The 27,442-nt window shown below is 38.1% G+C and overlaps 1 protein-coding gene across 6 annotated transcripts in view; it reads right to left on the bottom strand.

The window, feature by feature from the left end:
• Nucleotides 1-27,442, bottom strand: part of RPRD2 (regulation of nuclear pre-mRNA domain containing 2) — a 92,211-nt gene that overhangs the window by 9,526 nt on the left and 55,243 nt on the right. For 3 of the 6 annotated variants that reach the window (XM_059079678.2, XM_059079702.2, XM_059079721.2), the window contains exons 3-10: nucleotides 22,054-22,154; nucleotides 21,113-21,190; nucleotides 19,781-19,833; nucleotides 19,071-19,197; nucleotides 17,347-17,522; nucleotides 4,627-4,909; nucleotides 2,878-3,138; nucleotides 403-603 (exon numbers count right to left, since the gene is read on the bottom strand). In XM_059079678.2, the coding sequence (XP_058935661.1) occupies nucleotides 403-603; nucleotides 2,878-3,138; nucleotides 4,627-4,909; nucleotides 17,347-17,522; nucleotides 19,071-19,197; nucleotides 19,781-19,833; nucleotides 21,113-21,190; nucleotides 22,054-22,154 (1,280 nt within the window). The remainder of the gene's footprint in view (nucleotides 1-402; nucleotides 604-2,877; nucleotides 3,139-4,626; nucleotides 4,910-17,346; nucleotides 17,523-19,070; nucleotides 19,198-19,780; nucleotides 19,834-21,112; nucleotides 21,191-22,053; nucleotides 22,155-27,442) is intronic. The other 3 variants (XM_059079695.2, XM_059079710.2, XM_059079732.2) reach the window with 1 other exon arrangement.

Raw genomic sequence — 27,442 nt, 5'->3', positions numbered from 1 at the left:
ATTTCAGTTAACATTAAAATGTGTAAACCTCAACATGTACTAATTTATACTAAGAGGTTGGGATACATGGTTTAAGTGAAAGAATACTGGACTCCAGTCAAGAAATCTGGCTTTTAGTCTCAGCTCTTCATTGAACAGACAGATGTGTGATCTTAAGCAGGTCACATCACCTCACTGAGTGTTAATTTCCTCACCTGAGGAAGGTATTGGACTAGAGAATATTTAAAGTCTCTTTCAGCTTTGACATTTCAGAATTCTATAAATGTCAGTTTGTACATGATAAAGAGAATAATGAATTAACTGTATTATACATTTCATAGCTTTGGATTCCTCAGAAATGGAATCCAGGATTAAGCCAGAGACAAACATTCACAATTCAAGTCCTAGCACATGTCAGTTTACCTTGCAGTGCAGGGGCTGACTGTGTCTGGGTTTTGGAAAGAGCAGACAGAATGCTCTCTGGGGTGATCTCCACCTTCGAGAGGATATTTGCTAGAGGGTTATGAGATGTTGTCGTGGCAGGTGCAGGTGTTTTCAGACCACTGGTGAGGTTGCTGGGACTTGCAGGAGTTCCTGGAGAAGGTCTTGATGCAGGACTGACCCCTGGTGGCAGAAAGATTAACTCAAGAAAATGCAATTCAAAATGACCTTTAAATTCATGATACTTTCCAGTCACTTAATTGAGTATGGTATGTTTAATAGGAATTCTTCTGTGAATGATCCACAAATTGTCCATCTTGTACAAAGAAAAAATCTGAAAATTACATTAAGGCTTGCTCCTATCTACTTGGAACACTGTTAAATTAGCTAAGTATTAAGTTATTTTTTTTTCATATGTATTTACTAGTTTTCAGAGCCCCAACAGAAAGAGACCAGAGAACCTATTTCTTTTTTCTCTACCAAATGGAACCTACACCTCAGACTCCTCTAAGTGCTCAATAGATATTGCTGGCTAATTATGATCAGACTTGGCCACTGCATAATTCTATGTGATAAGTAAGTTATTTCCTTTTGAAATGGACTTTAAAATGAGGTTATATAAGCAATCTCTACATTTTTACATTTTAAAATACTGGGTTGATTCTTAACATAGGAAAAATGGTAAAGAAATGATTTTTGATTTTTTTTAACTATCAAAAATGTAAACAGGTATTTCACACACAAAAATGGTAAGCATATGAAAGACATTTTAACCACACCTTTAATCAAAGGAATGCAAATGAACAATTTTTTTTAAGACTGAATTTGACAAAGTATAAAACAAAACAGGTTGGAAATAACTGGGATTTTCTTCAAAATAATCAGGATTGGACAGGGCATAGCAGAAACAAGATTGGCCATGTGTTTACAGTGTTGAAGATGAGTGATGAGCATGTAGAGTGGCTCTACTTTATTTATCTTCATTAAAACTTCCATTAACAAAAGTCCCATATACTTATCAACCCTTTTAAGAAGGGTTGTGCACAAAATTTTAGCATCAAGGTTGTTCATTACCGGATTCTTTATAACAGCGAAAAATTGGAAGCACACTAGATGTTCTGATAATAAAAGCTTACATAAATTACTGAATGCTATTAAATGATATACCTGAATGTTTAATGACTTACAAAAACATCCATGATGTATAGTTAAATTTTAAGTAGCTGCTTTCAAGAGTACAGTTCTCCCTCGGTACCCATGGGGCGTTGGTTTCAGGACTACTGAATATATCAAAATCTGTGGATGCTCAAGTCCCTTATAAAATGGTATAGTATTTGCATGTAACTTATGCACATCCTTCCATATACTTTATTTATTTTTGTTTGTTTGCCATGCCACATGGCTTGCGGGATCTTTGTTCCCTGATCAGGGATTAAACCTGGGCCATGGCAGTGAAAGCGCCAAGACCTAACCACTGGCCCGCCAGGGAACTCCCAGTCCTTCCATATACTTTATTTTATTTATTTTTTAATTTAATTTAATTTAATTTTATTTTATTTTATTTTTATTTTTTTTTGCGGGCCTCTCACTGTTGTGGCCTCTCCCATTGCGGAGTGCAGGCTCCGGACGCCCAGGCTCAGCGGCCATGGCTCACGGGCCCAGCCGCTCAGCGGCATGTAGGATCTTCCCGGACCGGGGCACGAACCCGTGTCCCCTGCATCGGCAGGCGGATTCTCAACCACTGCGCCACCAGGGAAGCCCTCCATATACTTTAAATCATCTCTAGATTACTCATAATACATAATACAATATAAATAGTTGTAAATACAATGTAAATGCTATATAAATAGTTGCTGGGGCATGACAAGTTCAAGTTTTGCTTTTTGGAACTTTCTGAAAACATTTTTCCCCTAAATATTTTCAATCCATGGTTGGTTGAATCCTTGGATGTGGAACCTGCAGATGCAGAACCGGTGAATATGGAGGACCAACTGTATACCCAATATGCTTCAATTACTGAAAGAAAAATTATTACTAACGTTTTATTTCCCAAAACACACACACACACACACACGCACACTTGTAAGGTTAAACACAAGTGGTTTCCTTTGGGATGGCAGAATTATGGATATTTATCTTATTCTTTTAACTTATCTTCTAATTTTTCTATGATGACCATGTAGTGGTATGTATGTATGTATTTATATATTTATTATGGCTGTACTGGGTCTTAGTTGCGGCATGCATGCGGGATCTAGCTCCCGGACCAGGGATGGAACACAGGCCCCCTGCACTGGGAGCATGGAGTCTTACCCACTGGACCGCCAGGGAAGTCCCTATTTTTATTTTTTAATTAAAACATTACTTTTAATTAAAAAACAAAAACAAAACCCAGATTGATGGTTCAATTAGAAAGGTGGAAATAAGCCTTTTATCTTCTTTACTGGGGCTACTTACCAGTATTTTTCATGACTGATGTCAGGCTGCTAAGGATGGAACTGATCTTTGCCAGATCCACATTAGCCAGGTTTGGCAAAGCCAGTGCTGGAGTAGGGGAGAGAAGAGAAGTATTCACAGGCTTTGGAATAGGTGGGGTTGCTGTCATGGTCACAGGCACTGGAGTACATGAAGAGGCCTTTGAGATACTTTCTGTTGGCTTTGTAGGTACAGCAGTGGATACAGCTGGCTTCTCCACAGGTTTTTCCTTCCTGTCTTCTACTGTTTTAAAAAAGAAAAGAGATGGTATTGCATCCTACTACTTTCCAGACTCTGCTTCCAATATGAAATAACATGTCCCAATATTTCCTAAAAAGTACTATGCTTTAGAGAAAAATCATTCACTTCATGATTTTTTTAAGAAGTCATGCTCTTTATTATTTATGAACCTTCCCACTTTTAATAGCTGCTTAAAATAAATTCCCCAAATGCATCTTTTATCTTACATTTAATGATTTCTTTACATCTTCTTAGTATCTGTATATTAAATTTGTACATTTCTGGAAGCATGTTATTATTTGGTACACATTTGTGTTCTTTCAGTAATATTTATGTCATAAATTGTCCTGTCTTTTCTTTGCCATTATTAACCTGAGAGCTTTCTAAGAAACAAAAACTCTGTACATATGTTAATGTATCATCCTTTGGCCTTCTGAAATTGGTCTACTGGGGGTGCAATCAGGCACTAATGCAATGTTTTAACTCTTGATGCCTCTGTAATACATTCCTCTTAATACTTTAAAGGCAATGCACTATATGGATAGTGCATTAAATTCAACCTAAGAATAATTATAAAAGCTGGGGATGTCAGAGAAACAATTCACCAATCCAGGTTAATTCTGAAAGTGTGGTCAACAAAATGTGGCTTTGGAATCTTGAAGGTCAAGAGTGACAGAGAATAAGGAATTCCAGCATAAGTGGCCCTCCCTTTAGAGCAGTGCTGTTCAAAAGAAATGTAATTCAAGCCACATATGTAAGTTTAAATTTTCTAGTAACCATATCAAAAAAAGAAAAACAGGTAAAATTAATTTTAATAATATATTTTACTTATCTCGATATATCTCAAATATTTTCATTTTAATAAGTTATAAATATAAACAATTATTGAGATATTTTCACTCTGATTTATTTATTATTAATTTATTATTATTATTTTTCGCGGTACATGGGCCTCTCACTGCTGTGGCCCCTCCCGTTGTGGAGCACAGGCCCCGCCCCAGACGCGCAGGCTCAGCGGCCGTGGCTCACGGGCCTAGCCGCTCCACTGCCTGTGGGATCCTCCAGGACCGGGGCACGAACCCGTGTCCCCTGCGTCGGCAGGCGGACTTCTCAACCACTGCGCCACCAGGGAAGCCCTTTCACTCTTTTTTAAAGCATTAAGTTCCTAGAATCCAGTGTGTATTTTGTTTTGTTTTTGTTTTCGCCACACCACGTGGCTTGCAGGATCTTGGGTCCCTGGCAGCGGAAGCACAGATTTCTAACTACTGGACCACCAGGGAATTCCCTGAACAGCACAGATCTTGAGCAACGATTCTCAACATACGTGGCATACCAAATCCTGAACCACTGCTCTACAGACAATACTACTACCTTGGTGTTCTAATTTTACAAGGATTAAACCATCTTTTAATACCTGCCTGTGATAGATTTATTGGTGGGGAAGGCAAAACAGATAAGGAGCAAGTTGTCTACTAATCATATAGGACATACCAATGATTTTTGACCCATCATCTTCCACATCTGAGAGTTCCATGTCTTCCACATCACGATTATCTGTTGCAGGCTCAGGTGTGGCAGATTTCTCACTCTCCATGGTTGGTGACTGGGATTCCTCACCTCCCATTCCTTGAAAAGGAGACTCAGAGCCAGTTGGGGAGGGAGCATCCATACTTGGGGAAGGGACTGGTGATTCCTCAGGATCAGGAAGGGTTGACTTCAATTGATCCAGCTTTTTCTTTAAATTGTTCACTCGATTAGCAAAGGTTTTATATGCCTAAAAGAGAAAAAGAAGAGTTTACTCCTCTGAGAAGTAAAGAAGAAGCTACCATTTTGACGTGATCAGATTTCTTCATTATTATTAACTATATCACTGATATAAAACAAGAAAATATCATCTGTCAAGCATGGAGTAGTTTCCAATCTCTGCTTTTTATATTCCCTAAATCAATATTACCATCCACAGTTGCCCAAGTTAGAGACTTAGAAGTTATCTGCAATTCATCCTCCCTTGCTCCTCTGTATCCCCCCAAGCAACCAATATTCATCAAGAACCTAAATGTGCTGGCCACTCTTCTAGGTACTGGAGATACAGCAATGACTAAGAAGACAAAAATCAAATTAATAAATAAAGCATAGCCTGAGAGGTCAAATACTATTGATTTTTTTAAAAAAAGAAACTGTTTATTTAAAAAGTTTTAGGTGTACAAAATTACTGTGAAGATAAAATAGAGTTCCCATATAACGCACACCCAATTTTCCCTGTTATTAACACCTAACATTAGTATAATACATTTGTCATTAATAAACCAATTTTGATAATTATTATTAACTAAAGCCCATACTTTATGCATATTTCCTCAGTTTTTATCTGATGTTCTTTTTCTATTCCAGGATCCCTTAATTTAGTAGTCACATCTCCTAGGCTTCTCTTGTTTGTGATGGTTTGTTAGACTTTCCTTGTTTTTGATGAACTTAACAGTTTTGAAGAGTACTGGTCAGGTATTTTGTAGACTGCCTCTTAACTGAGGTTTGTCTAATGTTTTTCTCATGATTAGACTGGGGTTATGGGTTTTGGGGAGGAAGACCACAGAGGTAAAGTGTGACTGTCATCACAGCATATCAAGGGTACATACAATCAATACAATGCACCACTGTTGTCGTTAACCTTGATTATCTGGCTTAAATCCTATTCATCTGATTATCTTAATTGCCAGTGTCTTGAAGCTGTGTGTCTTTTTCTTCTTTTTTGTTAAGGGTCTTGGAACATTAAGATTGTGGAATCATTTTGGTTGGTTGAACAAGAAGCATCATTTTAAAAATGGAGTGGAACAGAAAATAATATGCTAGAATTGAGCTTTTGTTTCTAGATATAATTGAGTAGTTTGTAGCATAGCAATGCTCCCATCAAGAACAACTTGAAAATCCAGATATATACACATACATGTCTATACACACTCATGAGCACGCGCGCACAAACATATATGAATGTACTGTAGAGTGCTAAGGCAACGAAAACCCAAGTGGCAAATTCTATAGCAGGGGAAACCATGAGGAGAGTCAAGCTGACATTCTGCAGCTGCCTTTTCTCTCAGGGTCCTGCTGATTTTGGGGAGCTAGGCAAGAATTTGAGAATTCAGGCAAAAGGAAAAGGCAGAGGGTTACTACTAAATAATATAAAGAAAAAAGGAGAACTTTAAAAAGTCTTGCTGGCCTGTAGAGATAAATTAGAAAAAATTAGAAAGGCCAAAATTTTGATGAAAGAGGAAGGACAGAACTGGCTCAACAATATGCTATTGCTTTTCCTTCAAGATGTTTGCTGATAGATAACCAACAAGGACCTACTGTGTAGCACAGGGAACTCTACTCAATATTCTGTAATAACCTACAGGGGAAAAGAATCTGAAAAAGAACAAACATAATATGTATATGTATAACTGGATCACTATGCTGTACAACACCTGAAATCAACAGAACACTGTAAATCAACTATACTCCAATTAAAAAAAGACATCTGCTGAATTATGAAGCTTGCTTAAGAGGGAATTAAAGAAGTCAAGCAGAATAATTCTGAAAAGCAAAGCGGAGTTAAACATAGTCTCATGGTGCAGAAGAGACAAGGATTAGCATTCAAATCACACACTGAAGGAGGGGCCCTAGTGATGCCGCAGGCTCTCAGTGGGAAAAATCTGTGACTTAGAAGCTGGATGAACCAGAGGAAATCAAAAGTTTGCCCAAACTGCAATTCAGCCTGAAGTCAGTTCAGTTTCAGATTTGATTAATATGATTAGCTCTTGGACTTCCCTGGTGGCGCAGTGGTTAAGAATACGCCTGCCAATGCAAGGGACACGGGTTCGATCCCTGTTCTGAGAAGATCCCACATGCCATGGAGCAACGAAGTCCATGTGACACAACTACTGAGCCTGTGCTCTACAGCCCGCATGCCACAACTACTGAGCCTGCGTGCCACAACTACTGAAGCCTTTGTGCCTAGAGCCTGTGCTCTGCAACAAGAGAAGCCACTGCAATGAGAAGCCCGTGCACCACAGTGAAGAGTAGCCCTTGCCTACCGCAACTAGAGAAAGCTGTGCACAGCAATGAAGACCCAACGCAGCCAAAATAAATACATAAAAAATAAATAAATTAAAAAATATATATGATAAGCTCTCACAATATCTGCCTAGCAAAGGAAAGGGTGAATCCTTTCTGGAGGAAGAGAAATCACTGAGACTCCAGAAATATTTTCATATACAATGTTCAGTATTCAATAAAAAATTAGAAAGCATGCCAAGAGATAAAAGAAATGACAGACACTATGAACAGACTCAAAACAAGTATAGCCAATATTGGAATTACCTAGCAAAACCCAAATAGCTATGATTTGTATGTTCAAGAAAATACAGAAAATCCCGTCTTGAACAATTCAGTCCAAAATTCATTAGCAAGAGTTGAAGGGAAGCCTTGGTCGCCTAGGTTAGGTAACGGAGCCAAAATGGGGTGAGGAAAATGACTGCATGGGAGGAAGGCATTGCATGGGATGTTGAAGCCTAAGCGAGATAAAAAGAAAGCCAACAGAAATGGCTGGGAGGGATGGAAGTGCTGGAAAACTGGCTATACACATGGGCAATGATCAAATAAGTGATTATGTTGAAGATAAGGGGAGCAAGATTTTACATTTTTAGAAAAAGCAATTATAAATGTGGAAATGGAGAAAACTAGAATGAACCTCATAGTGTTAGACTGGGATTGGAGATACTAGTGTGAACTCATGGTTTCTGACATATATAGACAGATACAGAAATATGTATAGATATAAATGTGTGTATATAGGTTAAATACACACACACACACACACACACACACACACACACACACACACACACACACACACACATTTCCTACCTCTGTACACTGATATGGTCTGGAAGCAGTGATATCCCAATAGTAGTAAGTACACCTAGTACTCAGATCTTGGTTTCGAAATATGGTTTTTCACTAAAAGGAACCAAGGCTCCTTGGAGAAATGACTGATTCCTGGGCTGGATAGAAAAATGCAAGATGAACCTGGAATACCTTGCTCCCAAAGTAAGGAAACGCTCAAAAAATGATGGGGATATGTCAAAAGAACACAGAAAGCAGCCTGAAAGGAGCTCCCACTGGGACAATTTGAGCATCAAAATAATTATTTTGCAATGAATCAGTAGTTAGTAATGAATTAGAACACTGACTAAATACGACCGAGTCCATACTAAATAAACTGAAACTTTGAAGAGGAACAAAATATTTGCATAGTTTCAAAACACCTCCCCACAAGACACTTAATTAGTGTATAGTTTCCTAGTGTTGTGGTACTTTATTACTGAATGGCTTAAAACAACAGAAATTTATTGTCTCATAATCCTGGAGGCTAAAAGTCCAAAATCAAAGTGTAAGCAGGGCTATGATCCCTCTACGACTGAGCAGAATCCTTCCCTGACTTGACCTAGTTTCTGGTGGTAGCCATCAACCCTTGGAATTCCTTGGGTGGCAGATGCATCACTACAATATCTGTCTTGGTTGTCACATATTATTCCTGTGTGCATCTGTATCCAAATTTCCATCTTCTTATAAGGACACCAGTTATATTGGATTAAGGCTCATCCTAATGACCTCATCTTAATTTGAGTATATCTGTAAAGACCCTATTCCCAAGTAAGGTAATTTTCACGTGTACCAGAGAGTTAGGGCTTCAACATCATCTTCTGGGGTACACAATTCAACCTACAGCAATTACCAAGTGAAAACTTTTCGGTGGACAAGCTGGGAAGATGCCACACTAATAAGATACCAAAGGGAATGTTACAGGTAGTAAAACAAATCAAACTTGTGTGCTAACTGAAAGGATGAAATGAGAAGAACACAATCACTTCTGTGATATTCCTACTAAAGATATATAACCTCAATCTGATCACAAAGAAATATCATATAAATCCAAATTGGGGGACACTGGACAAACTATTTGACTTGTAATCTCCAAACATATTTAGGTCATGAAAATTAAAGAAAAGACTGAGGAACTGTTCCAGATCAATGGAAAACGGAAATGCAATAAATGCAACTTGTGATTCTGGACAGGAGCTTTTGTTATAAAAACTGGTCAATTTGAATAGGGGCTGAGGATTAGATAATAATGCATGAATCAATTAATTTCATGATTAAACAGCTATACCTTATGGTTATGAAGGAGAAAATGATTGTCTTGGAGGAAAATACTCATGAAAATATTTGTGGGTAATGGGGTGTCAGCAACTTCTTTTCTTTTTTTGGGTGTGTGTGTTTATTTTTATTTTATTTATTTATGTATATATTTACTTATCTTCATTCTTTTTTTTAAATTAATTTTTATTGGAGTATAGCTGCTTTACAATGTTGTGTTCGTTTCTGCTGTACAGCAAAGTGAATCAGTTATACTTATTTTCAAATGACTCCCCCCCAAAAAAGGTCTTCATAATATACTTAAGATATTTCTTTAAGTTTGAGTGTTACAAAATAAAACAAAGAAGACTGAAAAAAAATGAGAGAGGAAAAAATGAAAATAGACTGACAGAACTTCACCAGAAAAATCGAATTATTTCTGAAGAAAAATCAAATGGCAATTCTAGAACTGAAAAATAAGCCAACTAAATTAACTGATGGGTTAAACAATACATAAGATTCAGCAGAAGAGAAAATTAATGAATTAGAAGACTGGTTAATAGAAAATATCTAGAAGGGAAGCACCGAGGGGAAAAGGATAGAAAATATAGAAACTAACATAAAGACATTTGGAACACTGATGAGATCTAGTATACAAATTAATAGAGCTCCAGGAGGAGAGGAGATATAATAGAATAGAAACAATACTTGACAAGAAAACATCCCAACATTTATAAGAAACATTAAGCCACTCATTATGGGTTGAATTGTGCCCCTCAAATCATACACTGACAGTCCTAACTGTATACCTCAGAATGTGACCTTATTTGGAGATAGAGTTTTTACAGAGGTAATCAGGTTAAAACAAGGTCATTAGGATGGGCCCTAATGCAGTATGACTGGTATCCTTTAGCAAAAAAGTGAAAATTTGGAAACAGAGGGAAGGCAATGTGAAGAGACATAGGGAAGAAACAGCCATCTACAAGTTAAACAGGAGAAGCCAGGAACCAGACTCTTCCCTCACAGCCCTCAGAAAGAATCAACCCTGCTAATAACACCTTGATTTTGGACTTATAGCCTTACAGTATGAGACAATAAATTAATGTAGTTTGAGCTACCCACTCTCAGGTACTTTGTTATAGCAGCCCTAGTAAATTAATACACCAATGACTCAAAAAGTTCTGCAAACCCTAAATCAGATGAATATGAAGAAAACTACACCTAAGCAGGTCACTGTATAACTACTGAAAACCAAAGATAAAGAGAAAATATTAATAGCAAACCAAATGCAGTACAATAAAAAGGCTAATAACACTAAATAAATACTGACTACATAAAACAACTGTAGAATATGTATGTGTATAATTAAAATATATGACAATAAAAACATATAAACATATAAATCTGAATGGTGGAAATAGTTCCTTTGATATTATCTCCAAGGAAGCTATGAAGTTAAAGACCTAAGCAGTGATTTCAGCAGCTGCCCAGTACCAGGCAAAGAGTTTAGTTTATGCACTGTCAATTTAGAGAGGCTTAGTAAACACCTTCACTTCCTATTAAAACCCCACAAAGGCCATGGATTAGGAGTAAGGACCATGTCCCAGGACTAAGGGTTATGTCCAAACAAACCTAAAACCAAGCCTTCACATCACAGTGATCCACTGATAATTTAACTGATTGCCAGAAAACCTCAACACTTTTTAAAGGTAAAATGATACAATTCACAGTTTCCACAAGTATTACCGAAAAGGTCTCCTATAAAATAAATTCTTAGACAAGCAGACAGATAGTATACATAGGTATGATTAAAGTACACACACAGACACACACACACATCACAGAAAAAAGTCAACAGGAGTATACCTAGAAATGACCCAGATACTGGAATTAACATATAAGGTCTTTAAGACAGTGATTACAAATACTACGTTAAAGAATTTTTAGCAAAAGATGAAGAACGGATGACTAGATGGGAAATCTCAACAAAGAAAAGGAGCTCTAAGAAAGAACGAAGTGAAAATTCTAGAACTGAAAAATACAGCAGACTGGGCTCAGTTGAACAAAGAATATTTGAAGACAAGTAAATATAAAGTAGCCAAAAATCAGTCCAGAGAGAAAAAAGAATGAACAGAATAGACAGAAATCTAAGAACACATGGGCCGTATAACTGGTGTCCCAGAAGGAAAAGAGAGATAATGAAAAAGAAGGAATATTTTAAAAGATAACTGTCGGACAGGTTCTAAAATTGATGAACAGTATCACACCATAGATCCAAAAAGGTCAGTGAACCCCTTTTATCCCTTTGTAGCAGGATAAATACAAAGAAGAGATCTAGGCACAGCTGACTTCTCAAGGGACGACAGGTAGAGAAATATTTTTAGGTAATGAAAGAAAATAACTGCCAACTTATAATTCTTTATCCAGTGAAAACATTTCTGAAAAATGAAGGTAAAATAAAGACATTTTAAGATAAACAAAAACTGAGAAATTCATCACCAACAGTCCTGCACTATAAGAAATGTTAAAGACTTTAGGCTGAAGGAAAATGATCCCAGAGGGAAACATGGATCTGCAAAAAGGAATGAAAAACACCAGAAATAGTAAATATAAAAGACTATTTCCCCCTTAATTTCTTTAAAAGTCTACTCACTGTTTAAGAAAAATAATAAAAATTATACTACATAAAGTATACATAAGTAAAATAGTTAACAACAGCATAAAGACCTGGGGGAAGGGAATCCTACTACTGTTAAGGTTCTTACATTATACATGAAGTAACAGAATCTTAGTTTAGGGTTTTATTATAACAATATTAAGATAGTAATATTAAATTAAGATAATTTAATTTAAGGCAATTAGTTAAGAGTGTCAGATTTGATTAAAAAACAATAACCATAAAACAAAACCAATATCCAACTATATGCTGTTTGTAAAAGACACATTTAAGTATAAAAACTTGTGAGATGTGGGACTTCCCTGGTTGTTCAGTGGTTTAGACTCTGAGCTCCCATACAGGGGGCCCGGGTTCGATCCTGATCAGGGAACTAGATCCCACATGCCTCAACTAAGAGTTTGCATGCCGCAACTAAAGATCGTGCATGCCACAACTAAAAGATCCCACGTGCCACAACAAAGATCCCGCATGCCACAACTAAGAGCTGGCACGGCCAAAAACAAACAAACAAAAAACTTGTGAGATGCAGCTTAGAGGCAAGTTTACTGTATTAAATATACATATTTTTAAAAAGTTGAAAATTATCTAAATAGTCATCTTAAAAAATCAGAAAAAGTATAGGAAATAAAATATATAGAAGAAAGAGTATCTCCCAGTGTACTGCATATAACAAGAGTAAGTTTTATTTTGTGAAACTTTTGCTGTATATGTGCACGTGTGTGTGGTTCTTAGTTGTCATGTAAAATCTTTCTTTTATACAGACTGTGGTCAAAATCTTTTTGAGAATATTGCTTTAAGGTTTAACTGTTTCCACAAAAGTCAACCTGGATTATTTCAATAACCTACTAACTTGTCTCCCTACCTCTAACAGTCTCCTATTCTCCATTCTGCTATCTTGATTCCAAAATGCAGACTTGATCACATCATCAGCAAAATTAAAATCCTACAACTGCTTTCCATTGCTTTCAGGGTAAAATTCAAAGACCTTAGAATAAATATAGGCCTTTCAGGACCATGTTCCTGACTCCCTCTCCAGTTTTATTTATCACTTCCTCATAAATGCCTGGCTATAAGAAACTACTTTCAGGTCCACCAATTTTGCCATGCTCTCTTTCATTCCCATGCTTTGAAAATGCTCTTCAGAGAATATGGTCTTTCATTTAGCTAATTACTGCAACTTCAGAGTTAAGCTCCTTTGGGAAAAATTTTCTCCATATCCTCCATTCCCACTCCCAAATTAGCTAAAGCACCTATTCAATCTGTTCTCTTAGCACCCTATAGTTACCTTCATTATAGCATTTATTACACAGATTTGCAATTATGTGTGCTCAATGAATGCTTGCTGAACAAACTTCTCCCAGCCTTTGCTAAGGATCCTCCAAAGGAGACTAAATCATTTTATATAATTTCATAAATAAGTAATGATGGCTCACTTCTCAAAAATTATAAAATGGTCTTTTGAGTAAAAATGGTAAACTAATCACTCCTGTTCAGTGTCTTTCCCTCCTGGGACTCCTATAAAATGAATAGTAAAGGAACACAAAGGTATAAACCAGTAACAAGGAAAAGGTTTTGTAAGAGTAAGAAGTAATGAAGCAGGGTAGAGAAAAATGAGGTTAGGAGCATGCAGAAAGGGAGTTATACCTGGGAAAGAGCTGATCTGTCTTGCAGAATCCCTGAGAAGTTTTGATCCAGAAAATGATGAGTATAAAAAAGTGGAGTGAGTAGTGGGGTTGAAATCAGAAATTAAAAGTGTGAATACCTTGGGGACTTACCTGGTGGCGCAGTGGTTAAGAATCCGCCTGCCAATGCAGGGGACACGGGTTCGAGCTCTGGTCCAGGAAGATCCCACATGCGCAGAGCGACTAAGCCCATGCGCCACAACTACTGAGCCTGTAAGCCACAACTACTGAGCCCGTGTGCCACAACTACTGAAGCCCGTGTGCCTAGAGCCCATGCTACACATCGAGAAGCCACTTCAATGAAAAGCCCACGCACCGCAATGAAGAGTAGCGCCCATGCAGCAACAAAGATTCAACACAGCCAAAAAAAAAAAAAAGTGTGAATACCAAACACTCAATATCACCTCTTCTGTAATCTTGATACTTGGCAGCCAAGGCACTATGCCCCAGGCAAAAAAAATATGAGTTCTTCTCTAAAGAGTTACAATATTCTGGCAAAAAGACTCCAGCCTTCTGACATTTAGGGCTCCTCCCACCCTGACTAACAGCCAGTTCCTTACCTAAACAGATTTTACTATTATCCATTCTTGGGTTAAACTCAGAGTAGATAATTCCTATCTATGTACAGAGAGCCCTCCCAATCAATTTTTTCATACCTCATTCTTAAATATGAATAGGACAAATATTATCTAATTTTTGAGGAAAGCCAGAATCATATAAGAGAAAACCAAGTAACTAGAGGGAAGGAAAAAACTCTAGATCTTCCAGAAAGCAGAAAAGATCAAGGTTGAGAAAACATAGGACACATAGAGGACCAATCTAGGAGGTCTAACAAATGATTAATCGATGTCCAAGAAAGGGAAAATGGAGATAAAGAAATTATCCCAGAATTAAAGAATACCAGCCTTTAGACTGAAAAAGCCCTCCAACTAACCCATAATGAATGCAAAACCTCACAGGTAGATACATCATTGTAAAAATTCCACAACACCACATAAAATATCCCTAAAAAGATCTTGCAAAGACTTTCTTTCATTCATTCATTCATTCATTCATTCATTCATTTATTTATTTATGGCTGGGTTGGGTCTCCGTTTCTGTGCAAGGGCTTTCTTTAGTTGTGGCAAGCGGGGGCCACTCTTCATTGTGGTGTGTGGGCCTCTCACTATTGCGGCCTCTTTTGTTGCGGAGAACAGGCTCCAGATGCGCAGGCTCAGTAGTTGTGGCACACGGGCCTAGTTGCTCCGCGGCATGTGGGATCCTCCCAGACCAGGGCTCGAAACTGTGTCCCCTGCATTAGCAGGCAGATTCTCAACCACCGCGCCACCAGGGAAGCCCCCAAAAGACATTTTTAAATATAAGGACTCAGAAAATACATCTCTCACAAACTCTTTTTTTGGGGAAATTGAGGATGTGCTCCAGCAAAACAGGAGAGAAAGCCAAGAAAAGAAGACATGGAAATTGGCAAACAGAGGCCTCAGCTCAGAACAGTGGTAAAGAATAGTCCTAGGATGAGATCTAGAGACCCAAAATAGAGCAGGAGAATGTAAGCTCTGGTAGGGAGGTCTCTGGGGAAAAACATGGATTCAGAATATCTGATGTAATACAGAATCTAGAGAGACCAAAAAAAAAAAAAAAAAAAAAGACACTAGAAGGCAAACAATGCAAGAAAAATAGAAATTCTAGGAACAAAAACTCTCTAATATAACCACAGTTACCAAAAGACCTTGCGGTGAACAATGTTCAAACAGTTATGATGTAAGCTTTGTTTATTAATTTTCAGCCTTTAGAGCAATGAAGACTTAATTATAATTATAAAATAGAATGTAAATATTATCAACCTAGACTATATAAAAGTATTGTTTAGTGATGTTGGGAAACTGAAGGGACAGAAGAAAACTAATGGGAAAGAATATGAATGTTAATATTTTCATTTTATAAAGTGGGGCATCTAGAGTTAGTGGTCAATAAAATAGTAAGTTTAGTACTTTAATTTACAGGGTAATCAACAGATTTAAAGAGTTATATAATGATATTGGGAGAAGGGGGAAGGGGGGTGAATATAAGTTAAATCCTCATTTGTCACACCAAGAAGTTAACAGGTATTTCTTTTTTTCTTTTGGTCGCACACATAGCATGCGGGATCTTAGTTCCCCTACCAGGGATGGAACCTGTGCCCCCTGCAGCGGAAGCACGGAGTCTTTACCACTGAACTGCCAGGGAAGCCCCAACAGGTATTTCTTATATAGTATAAATCAAGAAGGAAAAATAGGGTACATTATTCAGAAATATGAAGACAAATACCAGAAAAAACTGCTAAATGAGTTACAAGAAACTGCTTCTAGGAAGTGGGACTGGTGGGATCTAAAGTACTATATACTGGGAGGGACTTCCCTGGTGGCACAGTGGTTAAGAATCCTCCTGCCAGGGGCTACCCTGGTGGCACAGTGGTTAAGAATCCGCCTGCCAATGCAGGGGACATGGGTTCGAGCCCTGGTCTGGGAAGATCCCACATGTGGTGGAGCAACTAAGCCTGTGCACCACAACTACTGAGTCTACGCTCTAGAGCCCATGAGCCAAAACTACTGAGGCCGCATGCCCCAACTACTGAGCCCGTGTGCCACAACTACTGAAGCCCGCGTGCCTAGAGCCCGTGATCCACAACGAGAAGCCACCACAGTGAGAAGCCTGTGCACTGCAACGAACAGTAGCCCCCACTCGCCGCAACTAGAGAAAGCCCATGTGCAGCAACGAAGACCCAATGCAACCAAAAATAAATAAAATTTTAAAAAAGAATAATAAAAAAAAAGAATCGCCTGTCAATGTAGGGGACACAGGTTCGAGCCCTGGTCCCGGAAGATCCCACATGCTGCGGAGCAACTAAGCCCGTGTACCACAACTACTGAAGCCCGTGCACCCAGAGCCCAAGATGCACGAGAAGCCACCGCAATGAGAAGCCCACACACTGCAACGAAGAGTAGCCCCCACTCGCCTCAACTAGAGAAAGCCCATGTGCAGCAATGAAGACCCAACACAGCCAAAAATAAATAAATAAATTTATTAAAAAGAAAAAAAGTACTATATACTGGGAATTCCCTAGAGGTCCAGTGGTTAGGACTCCCTGCCTTCACTGCCGAGGGCACAGGTTCAATCCCTGGTTGGAGAGCTAAGATCCCACAAGCTGGGTGGTGCAGCCAAAAAAAAAAAAGTACTTAAAGTACTATATACTTCTATAACCATATATAGTGATTAAAACTAAAAAATAAATAAAGTACAAAACAGTTTCTTTCAGGGGCCATTAGACAAATGTCTAATTATCAACCCCTCTTCCAGTTGAGGTGGGGAGAAAGAGGTTCCTTAATTGAGTTGATGAAATTCAGAAACAAGGTTTCCATCTAGTATCCTGGGTTTAAATATATATATATATATACATACTTCTGCCCAATTTTATATCCCGTAACAGTAACTTGGCACACTCCCACTGAAACGCTAAGACATAAGGCTTTAGCAAAGCTTAATGGTCAGGGTATTCACGAGCTGACCAGTTACTCTTCAAAAGTAACTTCTTCATCTGTGAACTGGAGATAATAATGCTTATCCTAATACAGTTAGATAACACATATAAACAGTCACAGATATATGGTAAGCAATTGATGTAAGACAGCTTTAATCATTACTTACATTGGCCACCACTTTTACTTCTTTGTACTGTGCTTCATAGAAAATTCCAGCATTTTCAAGTGCTTCTGTAAGTGAGGGCCCATTTTTCACCTGCTTATCTAGTCCATTCACAAATTCCTCCAGCTTGGCACTTGCCTCTTCAAATTCTTTGGAGAATTTCTTCCCACCTGTCTTATCTAAAATAACAAGAGGAAGTATTCTGTAATATTCTTAGTCTCATAGTTACGCCTTAAAGAAGCTTCTCTAAATCACAAAAATCACAAAACAGATTATGTAAATAGTCTGTGATCCTGCTGTAGTGAAGCAAGAGTGCATGATGAAGGCACTTGTAATTAAGGTAAAGAAAAGAAAGTTCAACTAAATGAAAGTTTGTTGACTGCTTTTATTCACAAATTTGATGTCACACTGCTACTTATGAATAATGGAACGAGGCTCAATTCTGTACACTTATACCATTAACTTTTATACTACAGACTATAATAAGATATATCTCTTAGATGAGAAAACAGAGGTTCAGAAAAGTAAAGATAAAGTGACTTCTTTGTGTATCAGACTTAAAAATTATTCTTTCCTATCTGAAGATCTCTGGTAATTTGATATTAGAAGAGTACCATGAATTATTTTTCAACAATAGTGACATTGTATGACATTGTAAACTGTTTCTTACTCTCCTAAGTACTTTTTTCCCAGTGATGTTGGAACATGGCCTTAGGTGTGGATATAAATTTAGGCTTTGCATTTTATCAGCTATGTAACTTGGGCAAGCTTCTTATCTCCTTATGAAGCCTCAGATTTCTCATGTCCAAAATGGAGGTTTTTAACATGCTTCTGAGTTGTTTTGAGGACTAAATTAGGTAACATATGTTAAATTTAAAGCATGGTACAAGAACAAAATAGGTGCCAAAACAAATAGCTGGTAGTCATTTACTCATTATTTCAAAAATATTTATCAAGTGCCTATTTTATTTATTTATTTTTTTGCTGTACGCGGGTCTCTCCCTGTTGTGGCCTCTCCCATTGCGGAGCACAGGCTCCGGACGCGCAGGCTCAGCGGCCATGGCTCATGGGCCTAGCTGCTCCGTGGCATGTGGGATCTTCCCGGACCAGGGCATGAACCCATGTCCCCTGCATCAGCAGGCGGACTCTCAACCACTGCGCCACTGGGGAGGCCCAAGCCACTAGATTTTATGAGGCATTACAGTGACCTTATTTATTTATTATTATTTTTTTGGCTGCACCCTGTGGCTCGCAGGATTTTAGTTCTCTGACCAGGGATCGAACACAGGCCCAGAGCGGTGAAAGGGCCACATCCTATCCACTGGACCGCCAGGGAATTCCCTACAGTGACCTTATTGAAGAGCACAGCCAAACCAGTTAATCACTCATGTGAAATACCCCTATCATAATCCAATACATCAAGAAAGGACTAGGAGTGGGGAAAAGGACAGAATTTATTTATTTAAAAAAATTTTTTTTAAAAATTTACTTCTTCTCCAGCTTTAACTGAGATATAATTGGCATATAACATTAAAGTGTACAATTTGAAGGCTAGGAATTTACTTATGAAATTGACATGCATGAAATCACCACCTGGGAAAGAGGCGCCACAACTATTCTCTATAACGTGAGGTTGTCTTTATGGAAGAAGTCAGTCTGATCACTTGAAGATGACATATCTATAAAAAAAATCCGACTTATTCTATTTAAAAGGATGTAGGTATTACCTTTTAAGCATTTGAGAGTTTCTGTGCTGCACACATCCACCCTCATAGTTGACAGCTGTTTTTCTTTCAATTCTATCTGATCTTCTGAGCGCTTGTACAGCAACAGCTCTTCAATGAGGGCCTGAGACTGAACACAGACCAGGGTCATATTTAATTTATGAAATCATCCACTTATTCTACCTTTCCACACTGAAGTAAAACATGAATAAAACCTAACGAAGTCACGAGAGGCAAAAACCCTTCATATTTCCTCATAATCAGGGATATCAAATATCAACATGAATTCTCATGTCAAAACCATACTTTCAGTTACATTCTTTATTTATTTATTTATTTATTCAAAGGTAATTTATGGATACAGAGTTAAGACTGAAACAGACAAAGGTCCACTTACATCTTATTTAACTAGATAAACGGTCTTATTATGTTAACTTTAAGTAAATTTTAATTTAATACAGTTTTATAGAAAGATGAATCCCTTGTTGGGATTCAACACAAAATTCAGCTGGTAATAGATATTTCAGAAGAAGGTTACTTTGTCCTTTAGAGGTACAGATAAAACTCTTAAGTTTTAGACAGTTTGAAAATGTTTAAAATATAACTGATGTATAATTGAGTAAAAATAAATCTTTCAGGATGGACTATACAGAAAATGAACACAAAAGGGGTGAATAATAATTTTGGCATGTTGAACGTATTCTGTAACTTACTCGAAATTCAGCAACTATCTTAGACTTGAGAGCAGCTTTTGGATTCGTGGATGCTGTTGGAATTAAACAAAAGGTCATTTAAGAATACAGACACAAAATGTTGACTAATATTCAGGAAAATTTCCAGTTTTATAGTTAAGGGTGTACTCTTTGAATATATGTCGTACATGCACATTTAAATCATGGTATAATTCCTAGAATAAATAGTGGAATATGAAATTTGAACACTCCCAAGCATGGTAAATATAAAAAAACACTATTTAGATAGGTCTAACCTACTTACCTCCAACATACCCTGTAAGTCTGAAGTCCTAGATTATTGATTTGGAGATACTGAGATACATGAAGTACCTTTTTGCCTAGTCTGAGTGTTAAGAGGATCTTAACACCTCAAATTAAGAGTGTTCAGGAGCAGGACATCCAATTAATCCTGAGCACTGGCTGAAGAAAATTTACTTAGAAGCATCAACTCTATTCCTATGTATTTAATTTTGGATTTCTTTTTCTGCTGACTCAGTTCATAGCAAAAATAGGCAGGGAAAGTTCTAAGTACAATACCACTGTGGTTGAACTTTGGCTGAAATGATGACTCTTGTTGTTCCTAAGCATGCAACTTACGACCAAAAGGATGTGAGAGGACTCCCTTAATCATGATGAATATCACATGCTTGCTGGAGCAAAACCATCCCAAGTGTCTTGTTTCACCTCCCAATTCTCACTGTCTTTTACCTTGTTCCCTCCACACCTTCAAGTCTTTCTCAATATTCCTCAGTTTGGCCCACAGCAGCCTATCACATGCAGTATTCCACTCCCTTGATCTCATGCTGGGTAAACATGATAAACACAGCAGGAGCTCCTGTTAGAGAATGAGCTTCTGGCCAGGATTTGAGGCCCATGTCTAATCTGGTAGAGTATATCCCCAAATCTGAAGGATTTCATGGCTCTCACAGAAACGCTTCTTAATGCCTAGTCTCCTCTTCAGCTCTGTTGTTTAATGCCAGCTGCCTCTAACTTCACATATCTTTGAACCTGAAAGTTAGCCTGGGCACTATCACGTATTTTTTTCTTCTTTCAATCCCCCAACTACTCTTGAATCTTCACTCATTTAAACCCTTTTTCTGCATTTCCTTTGTTTAAAAGTAGTTTTATTTTTATTTTTTTAAAGAAGTAACTCCATGATGGCTTGTTTAGTGTAAGTCACTGGGAGCCTCCCAGGCCTGGAAAACACAGGCCTGCCCATGGTTTATGCCAGGTACGATGTCAAACGGTCTACATTTTCTTCTGCTCCAAAAAGAGGAGGTAATTTATATTAGTTGAGATTTTGTTCCTTACTTTGTGATTTCTTCCACTGCTTATTCGGTTGTTTGTTCAGATTTTCTTTCAGCTGCTTCTGAGTTTTGAAAGTGGTACCTGGAAAACATTTCAGTTTTTGCAATCTGGCGTTATGGGAAGCTGTTCTGTCTGTCCACTTCAGTGTCAAAGTTGTAGCATGAAAAAAGGCAATCCGAGACTGTGTGTTGTTTCTTTCTCTCCTTTTCTTTCATTTTTATAAAAAGATAAAAACACCCACCAGATCTAAGAAGCTGTCAAATAAACATGATTTTACATCAATGAAATAACAAATTTTGAGAATAGGGTAGAAGCTTAAAAACACCAGGTAACACATTCAAATGAAGAATTTAACAGCTTCTTAGAAGATGCTATTTTTAAAGCAAATTTCTAGTCAAATTATGGTCATGGTATCAGATATCACCTACTGCTATTCAATGAGTTAATTACATGTATCTAATACATAGGAAACTAAGAAAATTAAATAACACCAGTACACAACTTACTGCAAATCTAAACCAAAAGAGAGACCGAAGAATGCCAATATATGCTTACTATCAAACAGCTTACTGAAAATTGAAACCCTGTCCAAAAATTGTCCCATAAGTAAGAGGACAGGGCAGTAATTATTAAACACAAAAGAAGAACAGTTTAAAGCACTCAACTAAAGTAAAGCAAATGCAGGAAAATAATTAGATGGTCAACATCACTTAATATGCTTGACTTTCTTTAGTCAATAAAAAGGAAATTCAACCCTCCCCAAACCAATTCTACTTAAATTTTAATGCAAACCGATTTTTACAATTATTTAATTTTAAACAAACAAGGCCAGATCCAAAAGTTTATTTTTCGTTATTAAGCAAAAGGACCAAATCTATAAATTATATATAATTTAAAAGACAACAATGACTCAATCTTTCTTTTAGGAGAGAAAAAATACTTACTCAAAGCTTCTCTTAACGCCATAATCATTTCTTCTGGGTACACATTTCTATCTTCCCAGATTTTAAAGATTCGTTCTATAGACTTAGAGACAGATGGATCCCTGAGAAGAAAGAAAAAGTGAGACAGACATAAAAAAATGTTAACTTACATCTCAAACTAGAAATCTGAAAATAAAGTTGTCAACAAAATTATTTTCCAAATGTCTTCTCATGTTTATTTTAAAACATTTTTTTCTGGTGTCTAGGGCTAAAATCTTAAAAACTCATATTCAACACTTTTTACTACTGACATAGATGAGGCTATGGATAACATATTGAACTTTAAAAAAATTTACTGAGAGTAATATCGGTCCAAAATGTAAGTTTCATGAGATGAGTACATCATATTTCTATTTCTGTATACACTAATGATTATACACTCATGAGGCATGCTCATGATCAAAAGTTTAAGTTTCCATCCATCACCATACAGTTGACTCCATTCATCCATTTCACACTCCCTCCACCACCCTGCCACACTGGTAACTACTACTCGGTCCTCTGTATCTATGTGTGTGTTTGGTTTGGTTTGTTCAGTTATTTTATTTTATTTTATTTTTTTTATTTTTTTTTTTTGTGGGCCTCTCACTGTTGTGGCCTCTCCTGTTGCGGAGCACAGGCTCTGGACGCGCAGGCTCAGTGGCCATGGCTCACGGGCCCAGCCGCTCCGCGGCATGTGGGATCTTCCCGGACTGGGGCACGAACCCGTGTCCCCTGCATCGGCAGGCGGACTCTCAACCACTGCGCCACCAGGGAAGCCCCTATTTTTAATTTTTAAAACATAAGGTATGTCTTTCTTCACCTGACTTAATTTCACTTAGCATAATACCTTCAAGGTCCATCTGTGTTGTCACAGATGGCAAGATTTTGTCTTTTTTTTTTTAATGGCTGAATGGTATTCCTGTGTGTGTGTGTGTGTGTGTGTGTGTGTGTGTGTGTGTGTGTGTGTGTGTGTGTGTGTGTGTGTGTATATCTCACACCTTCTTTATCCATTCATCCATTGATGGGCACTTAGGTTGTTTTCTTATCTTGGTTATTGTAAATAATGCTGCAATGAACAGAGGGGTGCATATATCTTTTCAAATTAGTATTTTCATATTCTTTGGATAAATACTCAGAAGTAGGATATCTGGACATGTGGTAGTTCTATTCTTAATTTTTTGAGGAATCTCCATACTGTTTTCCATAGTGGCTGCACGGATTTACACTCCCACCAGCAGTGTATGAGGTTTCCACATCCTCTCCAACACTTGTTATTTCTTGCCTTTTTGATAACAGCCATTCTAATGGGTGTGAGGTGATATCTCACTGTGGTTTTTTTTTTTTTTTTTTGGCGGTATGCGGGCCTCTTACTGTTGTGGCCTCTCCCGATGCGGAGCACAGGCTCCGGACACACAGCTCAGCGGCCATGGCTCACGGGCCCAGTCGCTCCACAGCATGTGGGATCTTCCTGGACCCGGGCACGAACCCGTGTCCCCTGCATTGGCAGGCAGACTCTCAACCACTGCGCCACCAGGGAAGCCCTCACTGTGGTTTTGATTTGCATTTCTCTAATAATTAGTGACGTTCAACATTTTTTCACATGCCTGTTGGCCATTTGTATGTCTTCTCTGGAAAAATGTCTATTCAGCACCTCTGCTCATTTTTTAAACAGGTTATTGGTTTTGCTGTTGTTGAGTTGTATGAGTTCTTATATTTATATTTTGGATATTAACTCCTTTATCAGACATCTGATTTGCAAATACCTTCTCCTATTCAGTAGGCTGTCTTTTTTTTTGGTCTTTTTGTTTTATTGATGGTTTCCTTTGCTGTGCAGAAACTTTTTAGTTTGATGTAGTCCCATTTGTTTATTTTTCCTTTTGTTTCCCTTGCCTGAGGAGACATATCCAGAAAAGTAATGCTAAGACCAATGTCAAAGACTGTACAGCCTACGATTTCTTCTAGGAGTTTTATAGTTTCAGGTCTTATATCAAGTCTTTAGTCCATTTTGAGTTAATTTTTGTGTCTGTCGTGAGACAGTGGACTAGTTTGGGGGTTTTTTTTGTATGTTGCTGTCTTGTTTTTCCCACCACCATTTACTGAAGAGACTATCCTTCCTCTATTGTATGTTCTTTGCTCCTTTGTTGTAAATTAGTTGTCCATAAATGCATAGGCTTATCTCTGGGCTCTCAATTTTGTTCCACTGATCAAGGTATTTGTTTTTCTGTCAATATCATGCTGTTTTGGTTACTATGGCTTTGTAATATCATTTGATATCACAGTGTGTGATACCTACAGATTTGTTCCTTTTTCTCAGGATTACTTTGGCTATTCAGGGTCTTTTGTGGTTCCATACACATTTTAGAATTTTTGTTCTATTTTGGTAAAAAACATCCTTCAGATTTTGATTGGAATTGCATTGAATCTGCAGATTGCTTTAGGTAATATGAATATTCTGACGCTAATTCATTCAATCCATGAGTGTGGAATATCTTTCCATTTATTTGTGTCTTCTTCAATTTCTTTCAACAATGTCTTATAGTTTTCAATGTACTGGTCTTTCACCTCTTTGGTTAAATTTATTCCAGGTATTTCATTCTTTTTTGCTGCAATTGTAAATGGGATTGTTTTGTTTTCTTAACTTTTTTTTCTGCTAGCTCATTGTTAACATACAGAAATGAAACCAATTTTTGTATACTGATTTCATATTCTGAAATTTTACTGTATTTGTTTATTGCTTCTAATAGGTTTTTTAAACAAATTTTTTAAAAATTAATTATTTATTTAGTTTTGGCTGTGCTGGGTCTTCGTTGCTACATGCAAACCTTCTCTAGTAGTGGTGAGCAGGGGCTACTCTTCGCTGCAGTGCACGGGATTCTCATTGCAGTGGCTTCTCTTGTGGAGCACGGGCTCTAGGCGCGCAGGCTCAGTAGTTGTTCACAGGCTCTACAGTGCAGGTTCAGTACTTGTGGTGCATGGGCTTAGTTGCTCCACAGCGTGGGATCTTCCTGGACCAGGGCTCGAACCTGTGTCCCCTGCACTGGCAGGCGGATTCTTCACCATTGCGCCATCAGGGAAGTCCCTGATTCTAATAGGTTTTTGGTGGAGTCTTTAGGATTTTCTATATATAAAATCATGTCATCTGCAAATAGTGACAGTTATACTTCTTGTGTTGCAATGCCTTGTATTTCTTTTTCCTGTCTAATTGCTCTGGCTAGAATTTCCAGTACTATATTGAATAAGAATGGCAAGAGTATACATTATTGCCTCGTTCCTATTCTTAGATGGACAGCTTTCAATTCTTCACCATTGAGTATTATGTTAGCTGTGGGTTTGTCATATACTGCCTATGTTATGTTGAGGAACGTTCCTTCTGTACCCACTCTATTTTTTAAAAAAATAAATAAATTTATTTATTTTTGGTTGTGTTGGGTCTTCATTGCTGCACATGGGCTTTCTCTAGTTGCAGCGAGCAGGGGTTACTCTTTGTTGTGGTGTGAGGGCATCTCATTGCAGTGGCTTCTCTTGTTGCAGAGCACAGGCTCCAGGTGTGTAGGCTTCTGCAGTTGTGGCGCATGGGGTCAGTAGTTGTGGCTCGTTGGCTCTAGAGCACAGGCTCAGTAGTTGTGGTACGCAGGCTTGTTCCTCCGCAGCATGTGGGATCTTCCTGGACCAGAGATCAAACCCGTGTCCCCTGCATTGGCAGGCAGATTCTTAACCACTGCACCACCAGGGAAATCCCTGTACCCACTTTACTGAGAGTTTTTAATTATAACTGGGTGTTGAATTTTGTCAAATGCTTTTTCTGCCTCTATCGAGATGATCATATGTTTTTTAATCCTTCTTTTTGTTAATGTATCGTGTTGACTTAACAGATGTTGAACCACCCTTGCATCCTTGGAATATATCACACTGGATCATGGTGTATGATCCTTTTATGATTCAGCTTGCTAACATATTTTTTCCTTTTTTTAAAAATTGAAGTATAGTTGATTTATAATGTTGTGTTAGTTTTTTTTAATTAAATTTATTTATTTTATTTATATTTATTTTTGGCTGCATTGGGTCTTTGTTGCTGTGCGCTGGCTTTCTCTAGTTGTGGTGAGCGGGGGCTACTCTTCATTGTGGTGCGTGAGCTTCTCATTGCAGTGGCTTCTGTTGTTGCAGAGCATGGGCTTCAGTAGTTGTGGCTCGCGGGCCCTAGAGTACAGGCTCAGTAGTTGTGGCACATGGGCCCAGTTGCTCCACAGCATGTGGGATCTTCCCAGACCAGGGCTTGAACCCGCGTCCCCTGCACTGGCAGGCAGGTTCTTAACCACTGAGCCACCAGAGAAGCCCCATACAATGTTGTGTTAGTTTCTGATGTACAGCAAAGTGATTCGGTTATACACATATGTATTCTTTTTCCTATTCTTTTCCATTATAGGTTATTACAAGGTATTGAATATAGTTCCCTGTGCTATACAGTAGGACCTTGCTGTTTATCTATTTTATATATAGTAGTGTGTATCTGTTAATGTCAAGTTCCTAATTTATCCACCTACCCTTTCCCCTTTGGTAACCAGAACTTTGTTTTCTATGTCTGTTAGTCTGTTTTTGTTTTGTAAATAAGTTCATTTGTATCATTTTAAAAGATTCCATATGTAAGTGATATCATATATTTGTCTTTCTCTAACTCACTTCACATAGTGTGATAATCTCCAGGATCCATCCATGTTGCTGCAAATGGCATTATTTCATTCTTTTTTATGGCTGAGTAATATTTCATTGTATGTGTGTGTACGCGCGCGCGCGCACACGCACACACACACACTACATCTTCTTTACCCGTTCATCTGTTGATGGACATTTAGGTTGCTTCCACATCTTGGCTATTACAAACAGTGCTGCTATGAACACTGGGGCACATGTATCTTTTTGAATTAGTTTTCATCTTTTCTGGATACATGTCTAGGAGTGGGATTGCTGGATCATATGATAACTCTATTTTTAGTTTTTTTAAGGAACTTCCATACTGTTCTCCTCGGTGGCTGCACCAATCTACAGTTCCACCAACACTGTAAGAGGGTTCCCTTTTCTCCACACCCTCTCCAGCATTTATTATTTGTAGACTTTTTTTTTTTTTTTTTTTTTGGTGGTACGTGGGCCTCTCACTGTTGTGGTCTCTCCCGTTGTGGAGCACAGGCTCCAGATGCGCAGGCTCAGCAGCCAGGCTCACGGGCCCAGCCACTCCGTGGCATGTGGGATCTTCCCGGACCGGGGCACGAACCCGTGTCCCCTGCATCGGCAGGCGGACTCTCAACCACTGTGCCACCAGGGAAGCCCTATTTGTAGACTTTTTGATGATGGCCATTCTGACTGGTGTGAGGTG

Source organism: Kogia breviceps, chromosome 1, assembly GCF_026419965.1.
Source record: "Kogia breviceps isolate mKogBre1 chromosome 1, mKogBre1 haplotype 1, whole genome shotgun sequence".
Taxonomy (NCBI): domain Eukaryota; kingdom Metazoa; phylum Chordata; class Mammalia; order Artiodactyla; family Physeteridae; genus Kogia; species Kogia breviceps.
This window is presented reverse-complemented; position numbering and strand designations above follow the sequence as displayed.